Source organism: Taudactylus pleione, unplaced genomic scaffold (genome assembly GCF_031769625.1).
Source record: "Taudactylus pleione unplaced genomic scaffold, aTauple2 ptg000487l, whole genome shotgun sequence".
Lineage (NCBI taxonomy): Eukaryota > Metazoa > Chordata > Amphibia > Anura > Myobatrachidae > Taudactylus > Taudactylus pleione.
In genome coordinates, this window is record NW_028284889.1 from 4,359,764 (window position 1) to 4,377,402 (window position 17,639).

At 45.2% G+C, this 17,639-nt stretch overlaps 1 protein-coding gene across 3 annotated transcripts in view; it reads left to right on the forward strand.

The window, feature by feature from the left end:
- TEX14 (testis expressed 14, intercellular bridge forming factor) overlaps positions 1-17,639 on the forward strand; it is a 377,640-nt gene that overhangs the window by 78,033 nt on the left and 281,968 nt on the right. For all 3 annotated transcript variants that reach the window (XM_088449540.1, XM_088449541.1, XM_088449542.1), the window contains 2 exons: positions 4,414-4,495; positions 16,197-16,327. In XM_088449540.1, the coding sequence (XP_088305666.1) occupies positions 4,414-4,495; positions 16,197-16,327 (213 nt within the window). The remainder of the gene's footprint in view (positions 1-4,413; positions 4,496-16,196; positions 16,328-17,639) is intronic.

Here is a 17,639-nt window from a genome sequence, read left to right on the forward strand (position 1 = left end):
GGCGGCGTGGCTGTTGAGACGGCCATGCTGAGGTCCCGGGGGTTTTCCAGCTCTGTGGTGCGTACCATGTTACGAGCTTGGAAACCGTCTTCCGCGAGGATATACCATCGCGTGTGGCATACGTTCTTCCAGTGGTGTCGACCGAGAGGTTATGCACCGCGGGAGTTTCGTCTGTCTCGGATTCTCGCCTTCCTGCAAGCGGGACTAGATCATGGGCTTCGCCTTGCTTCTTTGAAGGTACAGGTTTCGGCCCTATCTGTCTGGTTTCACCGTAGGATTGCTACAATCCCGGATGTGCGCACCTTTATGCAAGGTGTTCTCCGTATTCAGCCGCCCTTTGTTCCACCTGTGGCGCCTTGGGATTTGGCTGTGGTCCTGAGGGCTCTCCAAGGACCGCCGTTTGAACCACTGGGCTCAGTGGATATTAAATGGCTAACAGCTAAGACTGTTTCTTTCTGGCCGTTGCTTCGGCCAGACGTGTTTCTGAGTTAGGGGCTCTTTCTTGTAGACCCCCTTTCTTGGTTTTTCATGGGAACAGGGCAGTGCTCCGCACTCGGCCCGAGTTTCTTCCCAAAGTTGTTTCCCAGTTTCATGTTAACTAAGAAATAGTTGTTCCGGCCTTTAACTCACCGGGTCTTTCCGTGGGTGAGGCCTCTTTGGATGTTGTGCGGGCCTTAAGGACTTATGTTGACCGCACTTCTTTGTTTAGGAAGTCGGACGCTTTGTTGTCCTCTATGGCTTCTGTAAAAAGGGTTGGCCTGCTTCAAAGCAAACTTTGGCAGCCTGGATCCGTATGGCTATTTCTGAAGCTTATCTTCATGAAGGCCTACCGGTCCCTCCTTCTCTGAAGGCTCATTCCACTAGGTCTGTGGGTCCTTCGTGGGCAGCTCGACGTGGTGCCTCGGCAGTTCAGATCTGCAAGGCTGCTACGTGGTCTTCTGTCCATACCTTCGTGAGGTATTACAGGTTTGACACCTTCGCCTCTCAGGATGCTTCCTTCGGGCGGCGGATTCTCCTTTCTGCACAGGAGCGTCCCCACCCTTAAAGGATACTGCTTTGGGACATCCCCAAGGTATCCTGTGGATACCCTATGGACCCTGAAGTATAAAATATGAGATATGGTAAGAACTTACCCTTGTTATCTCTATTTCTACGAAGTCCATAGGGTTCCACAGGTCTCCCGCCCTGTCGCACCTGTGCTGCAGATGGGCTTTGCTCTGGTCACCGGTTTTCCGTCTCCCTCTGGTGAGAATGTGATTCTTGTATGTGTCCAGATCTTTGTTCTCTCTCTTCCTTCTCCTCCTCCGGCCTAGGGCTTGGTAACTAACTGAGGTGCCTTGGCCCGGGGGCGGGGTATAGGAGGGGGACCTAGTGCATCCTGGGAGGCTGAAAGCTTAACTCTTTGGTGCCCTGCGACTGACGTCACACCTATACCCCAAGGTATCCTGTGGAACCCTATGGACTTCGTAGAAATAGAGATAACAAGGGTAAGTTCTTACCATATCTCATATTTTACCAACATTTGATTTTTAAATCTATTTAAAAAAACAAATGCGATGTGGGTCGATTTTCAGCAGTTTAAAAATGGAATTTGGATTGTGCACTTCAAAATCACCTACAAAATCGACAAACCCTTCCTAATGTACTGCTATTGGTCAAAACATACCACATGCACTGTAAACCACAGAAACTCGTTATAAAAACGCTGGCATACACCCAAGCAATTTGAAAGGGAGTTTTGTGGAGAGAGAGGAAAGAGGAGTGTTTAGCAGGAGAGTGGTAATTTCATTTATGTGCTTAAAATGTGATTTCTGAGAGTTTTGTCCTGTCATTTTCTTATTTTTTTTTCATTGTAATTTTGAAGTTTGTCTATTTTTTTTGTCTTGTCTAATTTTTATATTTAGTCTTAGTCAGTGTGTCTCTGTGTGTGCCTGGATAGTTTGTGTATTTATTTTTCTATTTGTTATGGATGCTGCCAGTAGTAAGGCAAGAGAAGATAGGGAGGTGGAGGAGACGGATCTAGTTTGTAAGGATAGTGTGATGGAGGAGGCAGAGGGCCAGAACGAATCGGGGGGGACCTGGCTAAACTAAATCTGGCCGCAATGTCAGGTTTAACTATGAGGAGATTTGTGTGTTGGTAAGCTCCCTGTTGTCTATCATCGAGGAGTTATTTGGCCTCTGGGCCCAACACACATCTTCAAGAAGAAAGCGAGCCATGTGGCAGGCAGTAGTTTATGCGGTGAATTCTATTTGGCATTTAAAACGTGACAAGCGCCAGTGTGCGAAGCGTTTTTCAGACATCTGATGCTGTGTCAAATCCAAGATGACCCTGGAAAGACGCTATACACGCAGCACTGGAGGAAGGTGACCTGTGTAGGTGGATTATAATGAGTATGAGGAACAGGTCAAGGGAATTATGCTACAGGAACTGGTGTCAGGAGTTAACGTGTATGCCACAGTGCACCACATGTTTGTGTCTCCTTGGAATGGTGTTTAGTAGCTAAAATCGCCTGTTTATTAATAGCCTATTTAGGGATATTTCTGTCGCTTTTGTACTCAATTTTCAATCCGACTGTTAGTAAATAAGAGAATCCTGGGGGTATATTTTCTAAAATGCAGGTGTTAAGTACAATTCATGAATTACACCAACTGCAACAATATAATACATCACAGCTAATTTTTAATGCTTAAGTTAGTGGTTTCCAAACTGCACCCTGGAGTGTCTCGGGACACTTGCAGGGGTGCCTCAGGTTGGTGGTCGAGCACCAAATTAAATTATTTATGGTCAATTTAATGTAAATATGTGGAGAAAAAGAAGCCCAAACCTGTGAACCACCACATAACTGACCCTAAGGATGACAGGTAAGCACAATTTACTTCACTTTACTAAATTTTTACTCAATTTCTCAACAAACTTTTGGCTTAGGGGTGCCGTGAAAACAATGCTGATACTCTAGGGTGCCGTGATTCAAAAAAGTTTGGGAACCACTGGCTTAAGTAAATGCATTAGAAGCAAATTCTGAATAGGAGAAATAACTGTTGATGGTGCAGCTTACAGTTACAAAAGAATATCTTAATGCAGTGTACACTGTTTTCCATGTACCTTTTCTGCAAAATTTGCATTTGTATTGATAAAATGGCATTAAAAGGACATGGAAAATACTGAAAAAAAATACACATTAAACTTATTCTATTTTGCATGTAACAAAAATAAGTAGCCTTTTTTAAAAAATTATATCTTTTAATTGGTTATTTTAATTGGTCTAAACAAAGCATTACTGTAAAAACTAAATTTATAAATAAAAACAAAATTAAAAAATAAGGAAAGATCTAATTAAAGCGTCATTGGTTGAATATTCAAAAATCTCCTCATTCACCTTCTTAAATGAGCACGTATACATTCGACAGTTCCGCGTTTGTCTCAGTTTTTATGGGGACTAAGAGATGGGGTGAAAAGCAGGGAAGCAAATTGTTTTCAGGTGTATATCATGATCTTTTAAATAGAAAATGTTTATTTTTTATTTTTAAATACATATTATTTTGTTAAGAAAATGGTTAAGAATAATTTTATTACATTGCAGAGGATTCATAGTTGTATTCTGAATGTGAAACATGGGAGGATGCCATGTAGGGGATGCAGTTAAGATTGAGTTTCCCACAAAACAGTAGTGTTCTGTTGTACAACAGACTAATGCTGCATACACACGGTCAAATTTTGTTAAAGATCTGAACGATAACGATTGTAAAAATCGTTCATATCTTTGACATGTTGGGCATGCATCGACCAACGATGCACATTCCCGCATTTCAGATAACAATATCTGACATTGGCTGTGTTTGCAGTAAGACTTGGACGATTTCATTCATTTTAATACTGCCAGAAATCGTTCACAAAATCGTTCATCGACCATCTAGCAAGTCTGTCATGCTGTCCTCTGGGAGATCCTGGAGGGGTTATGGCCAGATGTAGTGCCATGAGTCGTGAAATCACAGCCCCATTCCTGCTACATTATTACAGTATATGGCAACTTAACAGGGGTGGTGCCATGACGACAAGATACATATCAGTTATTTCATACTGGCTTTGATCTACTTCACTGGAGAAGTTGATGTATATGATAGGGTTGTCAGCTCTCCTGGGAGCCCAGGGGACCTCGTTGAAATTCGGGAGTCTCCTGGACATTACGGGAGAGTAGATAGTTTTGATTAGAAAAAGCGAATTATTGGTGACGGTATGTGAATTTATAGTGTAAGTAAATGTTACTCTGCTGTTAATTAGGCTTGGGGATATGGAAACATGCTTGCACTCTTGAAGTGCAAAATAATCGCACATATGACATTTGAAAGATTAACTTTATTACTCCATATAGTCTTTCACTGAAGATAATACATATTTTTTGTGTGTTCATTTAGAAATGCTGACAATTCAATCAAAATACACCATAAACGTGAAAGGATTTCAGAAAATAAAATATGCAACTTTGGATACGGACAGGTATGGCTTCAAAATGATCTCAGATGAAGTCGGTGGCAGCACATCTTAAAGTGAAATATAAGAAGTCACAGATTGGTTTCTTGACTTTGGGATGAAAGAATCTGCATGTATCAGAACTCTTTGTAACCGATTATCCTTACTTTATCAGTAGTTTGTGTGGTTTTCCTTCTAATATACAAGAAGTAGTTTTATTTCAAATGTAGTTAAAACATTTTAGAATTTAATTATCATTGTGTTAAATTATATCTTGCTATACAGAGGGGTCTATGTACTATGGCAAATATTATAGAATATGTTGCATATTCCAAGCATTTCTTTATATTTGAACTTAGTACATAGACCTCAGTGGTCCTCTACATTGCAGATTTATCATTACCTGCATTGCTCCCTCCCCTGCTATGTGCACCAAAATCTTCCACCACATCAAAGATAGCAGAAATCAGTACTGCTCAGTTGTTTCTTACATATGATGGTGGTCTGCTCCAAAAATAGAGCACCATTAGTACATACAGTACAGTAGAGACCCTAGTTTTTGGTTTAATTACACTACTCAACAAAATGTAAAAAATTCTCTGCATCTCGCATGTGAATATGTACGTGTTGTCACCTAATTTAGGGATGCTTAGTACAGTGGACAAATCAGATTTTATTTATTACGTCACATTTAATTGATACTGGACACAAAAGCGGTAATAGCTAAGTAAGATAGTAGATAAGTAAAAATTTCAATTAATCTCTGTAGAATTGAAATATTGTCATCGTATTTATTTATAAAATACTAATAAAACGAAGAAACACTTAAAAACTGCAGAAACTAAACTTCAGTGCATCATTGGTCTCTCTAAATAGGAACCAGCAGCGATGTTCCATTGTCATAATATCTTGATGAAAACGTTCCCCCTGTTCATCACTTAAATTACCCCTTTTTGTCAGGGAAAAGGTCTAGATGGGAATATTAAAAGTGAATTTTAAGTGACATTCTACAACCCATATTAGTTGTCCAATAGTTTATTCACAATAAAGGGCCAAATTCAATTAGAGGCGAAAAGCCGCGATCGGTGAAAAGTTTTCACCGAATTGCGCTTTTCACCTGCTTTCAAAGTATCTCCGTATTCAATTCCTGGGAGTTTTTGCCTAGGCGAAAACGCTATAAGTAAAAACAGGCGAAAAAGTTTCACCAGCAAAAGGCAGGAGAAAAGAAGTGCAAAATCCATATTTAAGTGTACAACTGTGGGGACTTGGTTCAGGACCCTTTGGACACCCCCCCCAATGACTAATTAGTCAAGAAATTTTTTAAAAATGATCTTAATTCACCCCAAAAAGACATGGCATTTGTGGGGTGAAAATTTAAAAAGTGTAGGAAAATGGGTAAAAAGTAGGGGGCTAGGTATTTTGGGGGCTATAAGGTTGAGACAGGTGTTTTTAAGATTGCAGGAAGCTTCAGCGGGTTATTTTTTTAGATTTTTAAAATCTTCACTTTAGAGACACCAAAATATACTAGTACCCATTTACATGTACTATAAATATAACTGCGTTACTTATTTTACTCTCAAAAATCATTACATTATATCAGAGGTTCTCGAAATCTGTCCTCAGGACCCCACACAGGTCACCCAGCAGGAGCACAGGTGTATTACTCACTGATACATTTTAAAAGGTGGAGCTAATTATATCACTTGTTATTCTGTGAGGAGACCTGGAAAACATGTACTGTTTGGGGTCCTGAAGACTGAGTTTGAGAACCTGTGGGTTATATAATTTTTCACACTTATGTAAACATGCGTATAACAGCCATTTGACTCATTTTAAGATCCCTAAATACTTTTATTAGGGCTATTAATACTCTTCTATATTGATTCCCAGGGTCAGTGAGGCTTTTTTAGGGGTACAGACTGATTTCCCCAAAATATGCTGTTCTTTTCGCTAGTTTCATTATCGCCTGTTTTGGAATTGAATACAGAGATAAGCGGGGATGCACATGGCGAAAACATCACGTCCAAACAGGCGAATGAGGCGAAATCATCTTGCTTTTCGCCGACCTTGGCTTTTCGTGGCTAATTTACTTCGCCCAGTAGTTAGCCTCTTTTCTGTTTCCTAAGAATCCACGCACAGCAGCCTTGAAGGAGAACCAATCAGCAGACTTAATTTCTGTCAATTTAGTGTTAAATATTTCATCCGTAAGCAGATTCCTTATTTGGGGGCCAACTAATAGACCTACTTTTAGCTTTGCTTCGCTTAACTTCAGAAACGTTTCCTTCAGATAACTGAAAACCTGGCCTTCTTTATCCAAAGCTTTCACAAAATTCTTGTACATGACATCCAGCGCTAAGAGGAGGGTTCTGCCCAGGAACAACACATGGATGAGAATGAGAAAGATGAGGAGGGGGACTCTGATGATACATTGGATGCGTACCCCATAGTGCCGCTGAAGGGAGTTTTACTGAACATTTACTGTTATTAAATACTTAATTTTTTTAATTAAATTTTTTCAAAATAACTTAATTTCTGATTTATTTTGATTCTACGCACAAAATTACATGGAAATTGAGATATATATATATATATATATATATATATCATGTCAGATGCAAAATGGCTGTTGCTGTTGAGTAGTCTTATTTGTGTCATTTTTTTACTTTTTAGAGAGAAAGAAAGATGTCATCTGTGCTCAGCAAGATGATTCCATCTATTGATGTCTTAGATTTAATGAATAGGTGGATAAAATATTTGAATTTAGTAATATTATCACTTGCTTCTCTACTGGGGATGAAATCTACTTTATTACAGTATGTTAGGCTAGGATAAAAACTTTCAAGAGGTTTGCAATGAGTTTAGCAAGAAGTTTCATATCTATATAAATTAGTTATATAATGGATGGTACCTATAGAACAGGGATGGGTCTTTTCTCTCCTTGGAAATATCTTTTAATACTTTCAGGAGAAAGGGAGCTCATTCATCTTTAAAGGCCTGGTATTAGTATATGGAAAATTCTCTGGCCCCATGTTGGGTGGGGGCCTTCGTGCAAAAAGGGGCGTAGCTTCACATGGAGGGGGCGTGGCCACACAATAGTACCAATTCACATTATGCCCATGCAGTATGGCCCTATTATTGCCCATTATGTACACAGTATGCCCCGTTATTGCACATTATGCCCACACAGAATAGCCCCTTATTGCCCTTTGCAGCATTTACACACAGATGTGATCACATTTATCAGTAAAGCACAGAAAGGCTGAGTGGTGTCTAAACAGTATAACAAGGATATGCCACCTGTAGCTGACCAGGGTGCACCCTTTCTGCAAGCTTCTGGCCTGGGTGTAGAGACCCCAGATGTTTGGGAACATGGCCGGATTTAAGGGGGACAGCAGGTAAGTAGCGGGGTCCCGCGGTGGGTCCCCGCTGGAACATGGTCTGGAGTCCCCAGGCAGGGGGCTTCCTGGGGACTGGCTGCAGCGTGGAGCCAGGTTACAGACCTGCGTTTCCACTACCCCCCTGGGATAGCGGACCGCAGCTGAGTGGTAGCGCTGCGTCGTCCCAGGGGTTAATTGCATGCCAGGGGAGCGCGCCTTCCCTGTACACAGCCGGCGCCTCCCCCGCTGCACACAGCCTCTCTGTTCATGCCGATTGGCCCTGTGGCAGCGCTCTTCCCCCAAGCCGGCCTCCTCTCTGCTCCTCGGTGGCCATCTTTACAAGAAAGCATGGTGGACGCTGCTGATCGGTCGCATCGTGGTCTGGGTCCCCTGGCATACCTCTCCTCCGTTGGAACAGGTCTGTGTATGCAGCGCTGTGTCCTACCAGACTCTGTGTCTGCGTAGTTGAGGATCAGCACTGATAGTGCAGGGATTGATTTCTTTGCATTGTATGTGACTGCTGCTAGTGTCTGCTGCCTGTACTTTCGCTTTCTACTGTCAGCCTTTTCACTGTCCCTACTCTTCTTCTGCTAAAGCCCTTGCGGTGCGGTGATTGCAGGGCGGTTCTCCCACTATACTAACGTGTATCAGTGAGAGGGGTCACATACTTGCCATCATGTCTGAGAGTGATTTTCCTCTCCAGCTTCTGTGTACTAGGTGTAAGGTACCTATAGTGGAGGGGGAGGGTAGCCGGAGGGGCTATGTCGGCAGTGTTTTTTATTGACGCGGCCAATTACTGTCACGACTCCGGTTCAGGAACCGCCCTGGACTTGTTTCGCTAAAGCGCTTACAACCCTAGTGGGCCAGTTAGCTCCGCAACCTGCGTTCCCTCAGATGGGATTGTCCCAGCAGTCAGTGGTGTCTTCACCCATGCAGGGGTTCCCGAGACAACTGATGGTACCCCACAGTCTCCCTATTTCCCCTCCTCAGGTCTCTCAGGAGCCTGCGTGGGTTAATTCTCTGACAAGTTCTGTGCAGCATTTGTCAGACGTGTTACAAGGGGAGTCTGTGTTGCGGCCTCACAAGCGGCCGGTGGCGTCTCTGTCCACTCCTTATGAGGATGACGAGGGGACGACCGATGATGGGGAGATTCTGGATCTTTCGGACCAAGAACCTCTCCGTACTAAGGAGTCGGACGCTAAGTATAAGGTTTATATACCTGGCCTTATTCGTGCAGTCCGCACAGCTTTAGTTATTGAGGATGATGAAGTTCCGGTATCAAAATCCAAATATGCCTTTTTCAAGGATGTTAAGGGTGACGCCTCAGTGTTTCCTCTTTCGGGTCAATTGGTGGACCACTTAGAGGAGGCGTGGAAACATCCTGGGAAACTGTATCAGCCTCAAAGACGTTTAGCAGTGGCTTATCCGTTTGCGGACAATTATTTTTCTAAGTGGGAATCCCCGCCACAGGTGGATTCCCATGTGACACGCCTGGTCCGAAGTGCCACGTTGCCCATGTCCTCCATGTCCTCCTTAAAGGATGCCACGGACCGTAAGGTGGAGATCTGCCTAAAGTCCGTTTATTCCCTCGCCGGGGGGGGCAGCCAGGCCGGCTATGGCCATTTGTTGGGTAGCCAGAGCTATGGAGCGCTGGGCAGATAGTTTAGAGGCGTCTTTCGATTCCGACTGTTCGGCTGAACAGACCGAGTTGATAGGCAATCTCCGGGATTCGGCCACTTACATTAATGAAGCGGCTTTAGATATCAGTACCCTGAATTCTCTGATTTCTTCGGCAGCTGTGGCGGCTCGTCGCACCTTATGGTTGCGATCTTGGAAGGTGGACGCTGATTCCAAAAAGGGCTTGGAAGCTTTGCCTTTTAATGGAGAAGTCCTATTTGGTCCGGATCTGGACAAAAATATAGCCACGCTGGCGGCAGCCAAATCGGCATGTCTCCCGTTTGCTGCAGTTCCTTCCAGTTCAGCTACGTCGTTCTTTCGGCCTTACAGGGCCCAGGGTAGGCCTAAAGCACAGTCTTTTCCCCGACGGGCTGGCCCCAAGAAATCGTCCAAGCCCCGGAAGCAGGCCTGGAGTACCAGACGTCCGGCCCCTAAGTCCGATGACAAACCTGCTGCCTGACGGTCCGTGCCTCCCTTTGGGGGATTCCAAAGTGGGAGGCCGCCTGCTACGGTTCGCCCAGTGTTGGCTGGTAACCACGACAGACAGTTGGGTTCACGAGGTGGTTTCTCACGGGTATGCCCTCTCCTTTCGGCACAGACCCCCATCCCGATTCTTCACCACGGGTCTTCCATCAGACCGGAACAAAGCCACGGAACTGCGGAAGGTTTTGCACACTATGCTCCAGGTTGGAGTTCTGGTGCCTGTTCCTTTCTCCCAGAGGGGCCTTGGTTTCTATTCCAATCTGTTTTTGGTGCAGAAACCCAATGGGTCGTACCGTCCGATCCTCAACCTCAAAGCACTCAACAAGTCCTTGCGGGTGCCGAGGTTTCGAATGGAGACCCTACGGTCCATCATTCTGGCACTGGAACCTGGGGATTACATGGTGTCGTTGGACATACAGGACGCTTTCCTGCATGTCACTATTCTTTCGCGCCATCAACAGTTCCTCAGGTTTGCAATCCGCAACGATCACTTCCAGTTCCGGGCGTTACCTTTTGGCCTGGCGACAAGCACCACGTGTGTTCACCAAGGTTATGGCGGTCATGGCGCCTTCCCTGCGGCTGCAGTGAGCCCGCATGTTGCCGTACCTAGACGACCTTCTGTTGGTAGCAGGATCTCCAGAGCTCCTTCTACACCATTTGGATCTGACGATTGCAGTACTGCAACGGCACGGCTGGTTGATAAACTGGCAAAAGTTCACCCTGATCCCGTCTCAGAGGATTCTGCACCTCGGAGCCTTGTTGGACTCCAGTCAGCAGAGGATCTTTGTGACGGGGGAGAAGATCTCTGCCTTGCAGTTGAGGATGCGCAGTTGTCTGCAGAGTCGCCGTGTGTCTCTTCACTTGGCAATGAGGCTCCATGGTGTCCGTATTCGACATGGTGGAATATGCCCAGTTTCACTCCAGACCTCTGCAGCAATTGATCCTGTCCAAATGGAATGGACTGCCTCAGAGTCTCAAATCCCAGACTTTGGTGCTCACTCCGGAGGTTCGCCTGTCCCTTGCCTGGTGGTTGCAGACGACCCATCTCAACATGGGTCGTCCGTTTTGGGTGGCGAACTGGGTCCTATTGACAACGGACGCCAGTCTTCGGGGGCTGGGGAGCGGTCACGGGTCCACACTTGTTCCAGGGCAGATGGACTCAGGCGGAAAAGGAGCTTCCGATAAACATCTTGGAACTCCGCGCCGTTTTCAATGCTCTCCAGCAGGCCCATCGGGTTCTCCAGGGTCATCCCGTGCAGGTCCAGTCGGACAACGCCACCACCGTGGCCTACATAAATCGGCAAGGAGGAACCCGAAGTCGGGCGGCACTCGTAGAGGTGTCCCACATCCTGATCTGGGCGGAGCGCAATCTCCCGGCCATATTCAACGGTATTCATCCCGGGAGTCCTCAACTGGGAGGCCGACTTTCTCAGTCGCCAGGACGTTCATCCGGGGGAATGGTCTCTGCACCAGGACGTCTTTCAACTTCTGGTGGACAGGTGGGGCCTTCCAGAGATCGACCTCATGGCGTCACGGCACAACAACAAGTTGCCGGTGTACGGGTCTCGCACAAGAGACGAAAAGGCGTCTCTGGTGGATGCTCTGTCCGTCCAGTGGACGTTCCGGTTTGCTTATCTCTTTCCTCCGTTTTCCCTTCCACGGGTAATCCGGAAATTCAAACAGGAAGGAGGGACGCTCCTGTTGATAGCTCCCGCGTGGCCCAGGCGGCACTGGTTCTCAGACCTTCAGGGTCTGTCCGTGGACATTCCTCTGCGGTTGCCGCTACGACCAGACCTACTGTCACAGGGTCCTTGTCTTCACCCGGACCTGACTCGGCTTTCTTTGACGGCGTGGCTGTTGAGACGGCCATGTTTAGGTCCAGGGGTTTTTCCAGCTCTGTAGTACGTACTATGCTGAGAGCTCGGAAACCGTCTTCTGCAAGAATATACCATTGTGTGTGGCATACGTTCTTCCAGTGGTGTAGACCGAGAGGTTATGCACCTCGGGAGTTCCGTCTGTCTAGAGTGCTAGCCTTCCCACAGGCGGGACTAGACCATGGGCTTCGCCTTGCTTCTTTGGAGGTGCAGGTATCTGCCCTGTCTGTCTGGTTCCATCGTAGGATTGCTACAATCCCTGATGTGCGCACCTTTATGCAAGGTGTTCTTCGAATTCAGACGCCATTTGTTCCACCGGTGGCGCCTTGGGATTTAGCTGTGGTCCTGAGGGCTCTCCAGGGACCGCCGTTTGAACCACTGGGCTCAGTGGATCTTAAATGGCTGACTGCTAAAACAATTTTCCTTCTAGCCATCGCTTCGGCCAGACGTGTTTCTGACTTAGGGGCTCTCTCTTGTAGACCCCCTTTCTTGATTTTTCATGGGAACAGGGCGGTGCTGCGCACTTGTCCTGATTTTCTTCCCAAAGTTGTTTCCCGTTTTCATATCAACGAGGAAATCGTTGTGCCGGCTTTTAACTCACCTGACCTTTCAGTGGGTGAGGCCACTTTGGAAGTTGTGCGGGTCTTAAGGCTTTATGTTGACCGCACTTCTTCGTTTAGTAAGTCGGACGCCTTGTTTGTCCTCTATGGCTTCCGTAAAAAGGGTTGGCCTGCTTCAAAGCAAACTTTGGCAGGTTGGATCCGTATGGCAATTTCAGAAGCTTATCTTCATGAAGGCCTACCGGTCCCTCCTTCTCTGAAGGCTCATTCCACTAGGTCTGTGTGTCCCTCGTGGGCAGCTCGACGTGGTGCCTCTGCAGTCCAGATCTGCAAGGCTGCCACGTGGTCCTCTGTCCATACCTTTGTGAGGTATTACGCGTTTGACACCTTTGCCTCTCAGGATGCTTCCTTCGGGTGGCGGATTCTCCTTTCAGCACAGGAGCAACCCCACCCTTGAAGGATACTGCTTTGGGACATCCCCAAGGTATCCTGTGGATACCCTGTGGACCCTGAAGTAGAAAATATGAGATATGGTAAGAACTTACCTTTGTTATCTCTATTTCTACGAAGTCCATTGGGTTCCACAGGACTCCCGCCCTGTCGCACCTGTGCTGCAGATGGGCTTTGTTCTGGTCACCGGTTTTTCCGTCTCCCTCTGGTGAGAATGTGATTCTTGTGTGTGTCCAGATCTTTTTTCTCTCTCTTCCTTCTCCTCCTTCGGCCTATAGCTTGGTACGTAACTGAGATACCTTGGCTCGGGGGCGGGGTATAGGAGGGGGACCCTAGTGCATCCTGGGAGGCTGAAAGCTTAACTCTATGGTGCCCGATGCCTGACGTCATCACCTATATCCCCAAGGTATCCTGTAGAACCCTATGGACTTCGTAGAAATAGAGATAACAAAGGTAAGTTCTTACTATATCTCATTTTTTTATAGTGTATTGACTGTAATATTTTCTTTAGTGATGGCACATGCCTTGATTTCCTGCAAAGTGCTTTGGTGTGTAGAGGAAGATGGCAGCATTTGTGGAGGAGGAAAGGTTTGCACTGGTCTGGTGTGAGAAGTTGGGCTGCTTGAGGGCATCGCTTGTAAAGTGCCGAGTTGGTGCATTGGTTGCACAACCATTACTACACCACAAAATGACTTGAAAGTTGCACTGTCTTACTGTTGACACACATTGGGAATTGGCCATATATTTAGAAATGATCATTAATCATTTTGTATTTCTGTGGACGAGCACATTTTTAGCAAAATAATGAAAATCATTAAACATAACAGAGGTGCAAAATGTATTGGAGATTTCCCTGTGGTTCCCTTACTTTAATGATTGATTTAAGCCAGTGGTTCTTAACTCCAGTATCCCCCCAACAGGTCATGTTTCATGGATTTGTTTAATCATGCACAGGTTATTTAATTTAATTTGCTGGGTCAGTAGTGATCTCACCTGTTTCCACAGATAGAAATCCTGAAAACATGACGTGTTGAGGGTACTTGAGGACTGGAGTTGAGAACCACTGATTTAAGCTATATATGAGACTGGTTTTAGGAGAGCAATTGAAAAGTTGTTTTAATGAAAGGGGTGATTGTGGTACCAGGCTGAACTTTGATGTACTTATATTTATGCATATTGGGCCTGATTCAGCTTTGGGAATAGAGGGCCTGATTCAGACCTGCTCGCAAGCGGGTCGATGGTCCCCCACAGTGCATGCGCCACCTTCGGCGGGCGCATACGCGAGACCCTTCCAGCGACGGCTGCTCCGTCTCTACGGGTCTCGCTACAAGACGGGGCGGCTGTCGATGTTGGTTGACATCACGCCCCGTTTCATAGGCGGGGAGGGGGGGGGGGTGGCTGTACAAACGCAGGCATGGCGTCCATTCGGGCTTGCGAGAGCTGAGACCCTACCACAGGGTCTCCTCGCAAGCCCGATGGTCGCGATAATCGCGATGGGCTCCAGACCACTCGCAAAAGCTGTGGGTGGTCTGAATCATACCCAGAGTACGATATTGCAAGTAACTGTGAACCAGGACAATCCATGTTGCAATGTCACGGGAGCAAATACATTCTTTTTATTTGAATGTAGTGTAAATACTGGCTGCTTTTGCATGTAGCCCACAAATACTGCACAGCTTTATTTTTACACTGCAATTTAGATTTCAGTTTTGCCACAGCCCTCCCAAATCTAACTTTATGCACATTTTACATCTGCCCCAACTGCAGCGCAGTATGGTTTTACCAAGATGCACGTTTACTTGCAATATCGTACTCTGGGCCTGATTCAGACCCGTTCGCTAGATGCGTACGCTCACTTCCAGCGTATGCAAATTCAGCTAAGTGACGGCAAGGCAGGCGATCGCACGGCAATGCATAAGCACGCCCACTATGTCTTGGCGTGCGATGGCGGTGTGTATGCAGACACCCACCAGCCTGTCTTTAGTCGCCCACTAGTGCACGTCATCTCCAGGAAGTGTATGCAACCATCGGTACATCGGGTTCCAAGTGAACGCAGCTTTTGAGGTTGACCATACCCTGCCGCAAGCACTGCGAGCACTTCAGTGTATAATTCAACCAGTTGACGTGTACTAGGACGCTGGCTGTTAATTATGCACGCCTCTGAAACGGCATTAAGATGCTCAGGAACGCCTGCGTTCGCACCTCCACTCCCCCGTTTCCAGTGGCCTGCCCCTGTTACCACCCACAATCGGCTTCTCCTGTCACTCATTCAGCTGGGCTGTCTCTGCTGGGCGAGCGAATGCTTCCCGATCGCTCGGCCCAGTTTGCGCACGCGCACTGTGATGCATTTCAAAACATCTCTCGCTCCGAGCGATCGCTTGTTAGCGAACGGGTCTGAATCAGGCCGTCTATTCCAAAGCTGAATCATGCCCATTGCATCTTTTCAGATTTTACTTCTCTGCAAATGTAGGTGCTGTAAATAGGTGTGTACTTTGAATTGCACTGGGTAGTCAATCAGGATGCTCTAGTCAAGTGCAAAACCATACCGATTTACAGATGTATCTTTACTCATTGCTCTCAGCAGGACACATATTTAGTGTTCATTCTAGCACCCTGCACCTGTCACAACCCGTAGAATGTTGACGCTTTCCATTATATTAGTGAAAAGGTAGCAAAGAGCGTGAAGACAAATCAACATTGCTTTCTATACAGAAGACTAACAATGTGGCTAAAAGTGGAAAATCTTGTTGTCCTACTGTACATTGTTTGTCATGTATGTCATAAACGGACAGGCATATTTTGAGAGTGCTCGCACATTACGAACGGCCTATCACATGGCGCACAACTGTATCCAATACAGTGGCGTAAGACGGTGGGGACTTTTGCGTGATTTTAGTAAAGCTTAGTAAAGACACATCTATAAATTGTATATACAATTCGCATCGTAATGAGATCCAGTATATGAACCCTTATTATTCCACATTAAAATATTTCTGTTTTCACTAAAGAGAGCATTGAGCAGTGCTGGTGCATCAATGTACTAATATTGGGAAATGAAGTCATTTTGTAAAATTTAAGTCGACAACTCCTTTGAGTAAATCTTTTTCATTCTCTTGTTGTATAAGAAATGTCCATCACAGAGAAAAATATACAGTAAACACCTCTGATAACTAGTGACGTCAGTCTTAACTGTTTGTACTTGTCTATAATAATAATTTAAGAAAAGAAAAAAACAAAACAGACTGTGTCCATGGAGAATGTTACTTATATTATAAAAAGCAGTTTCAATATTTTTTTCCTCTTTCAGTTTTTCTTAAAGGGTGATAGCCAGGCTGGCTTTGTGTTAATGATTCCTTTCATTGAAGATAAAAACGTTGTACAAGACGACAGGAAGCCAACCTTTTCTTTCCCTGCTGGACCTTATATGATAATGGAAAAGTAAGATCCACACATATGTTATATTTATAGCTTACCATTATAGATGTGAACATGTGTAAGTCCTTAAATAAAATATTTACCATATACAAAAATATAGGTCATACATTGTACAACACTGTCATTTCCGGTAACTGGAAAAACATGTTTAGAGTTTATTAAACCTAAAATTCAAATTGATCTATTGTTAAGGCTTTTTACACACATTGGGGATCTGTCAGGTTTCACTAGAATTACTAGGATTCATTGACGTCACACACTATGAACACACCAGGGAAGTGAAGAGTATAGCGTGATACTGGTATTCACCAGCGATTCCAGAAAGGGATTTAGGTTTCGCTGCAGTATTCCTGTAGGTTGCGGCTACCTGAGCGTAACCCAGGTGTAACTTGCAGGAAGCGTGACACTGCAGATATCACAAGCTTTTAAATGGTCAGACAATAATAGTAATAATTAGTGAGTCTCTATAAAAGGCAGCTGTAAGGCACACACTACTAGGGAGAAAGAGACTAGGGTCCAGCAGAGAATTACTTGAAGGGATTATAGTAGCCAGCAGAGTATACACAGGAGACTTTAGATGATCTAGCAGAGTATCCACATGAGATAGTAGAGTATCCAGCAAAGTATTCAGATGAGGCACTAGGATATCCAGCAAATTATTCACAGGAGGCACTAAAGTATTCAAAAGAGTATTCACATGAGGCACTAGGCTATCCATCAAAGAATTCACAGAAAGGCACTAGATGATCCAGCTGTTGGCAGAACACTTTCTCCTACTTTCAGATTTGGGAGGCCCGTCCTCATTTATCAGCATAGAATTTATAACGATAAGAGGTCTTCTTGAGGTTCTCCTTGACTTTGAATCATATTTTAGCAAAATGTATGAGTGAAATGAGAGAGTTTGCTGCTGGAATCTTGGTTGATGAGAGAGCAGGAAGATAAGAATGATTAGAATGTTTCTGAGTCTTCCTGAGAAGTTATCCCGTTTGTGGTGGTAGACGAAGGAAAACTAAGTCGGATCTGTAAGCTTCTACATTGAACCCTTCAGAACTTAATTGCGACCATCGCCAGGCCGCCCGCTAAAGCTGTGCTAGCGGCATGGAGGCCGGTGAAAAAAAAACGGCCCGCCTTGATTCAGAGGCCTAAGACAGAACCAAGAAAGAAATTAATTCAAAGTGAAGCACTCCAACCTGGAGGCAGATATGAATGGTCTGCAGGCGAACTGTTCCTTCAGAAATGTGACTTCCATCAATAGCAATGAGGAATAGAGGTATTTTTAGAGGTTGAGTTGTAATCTTGAGCTTGCTGAATCAAT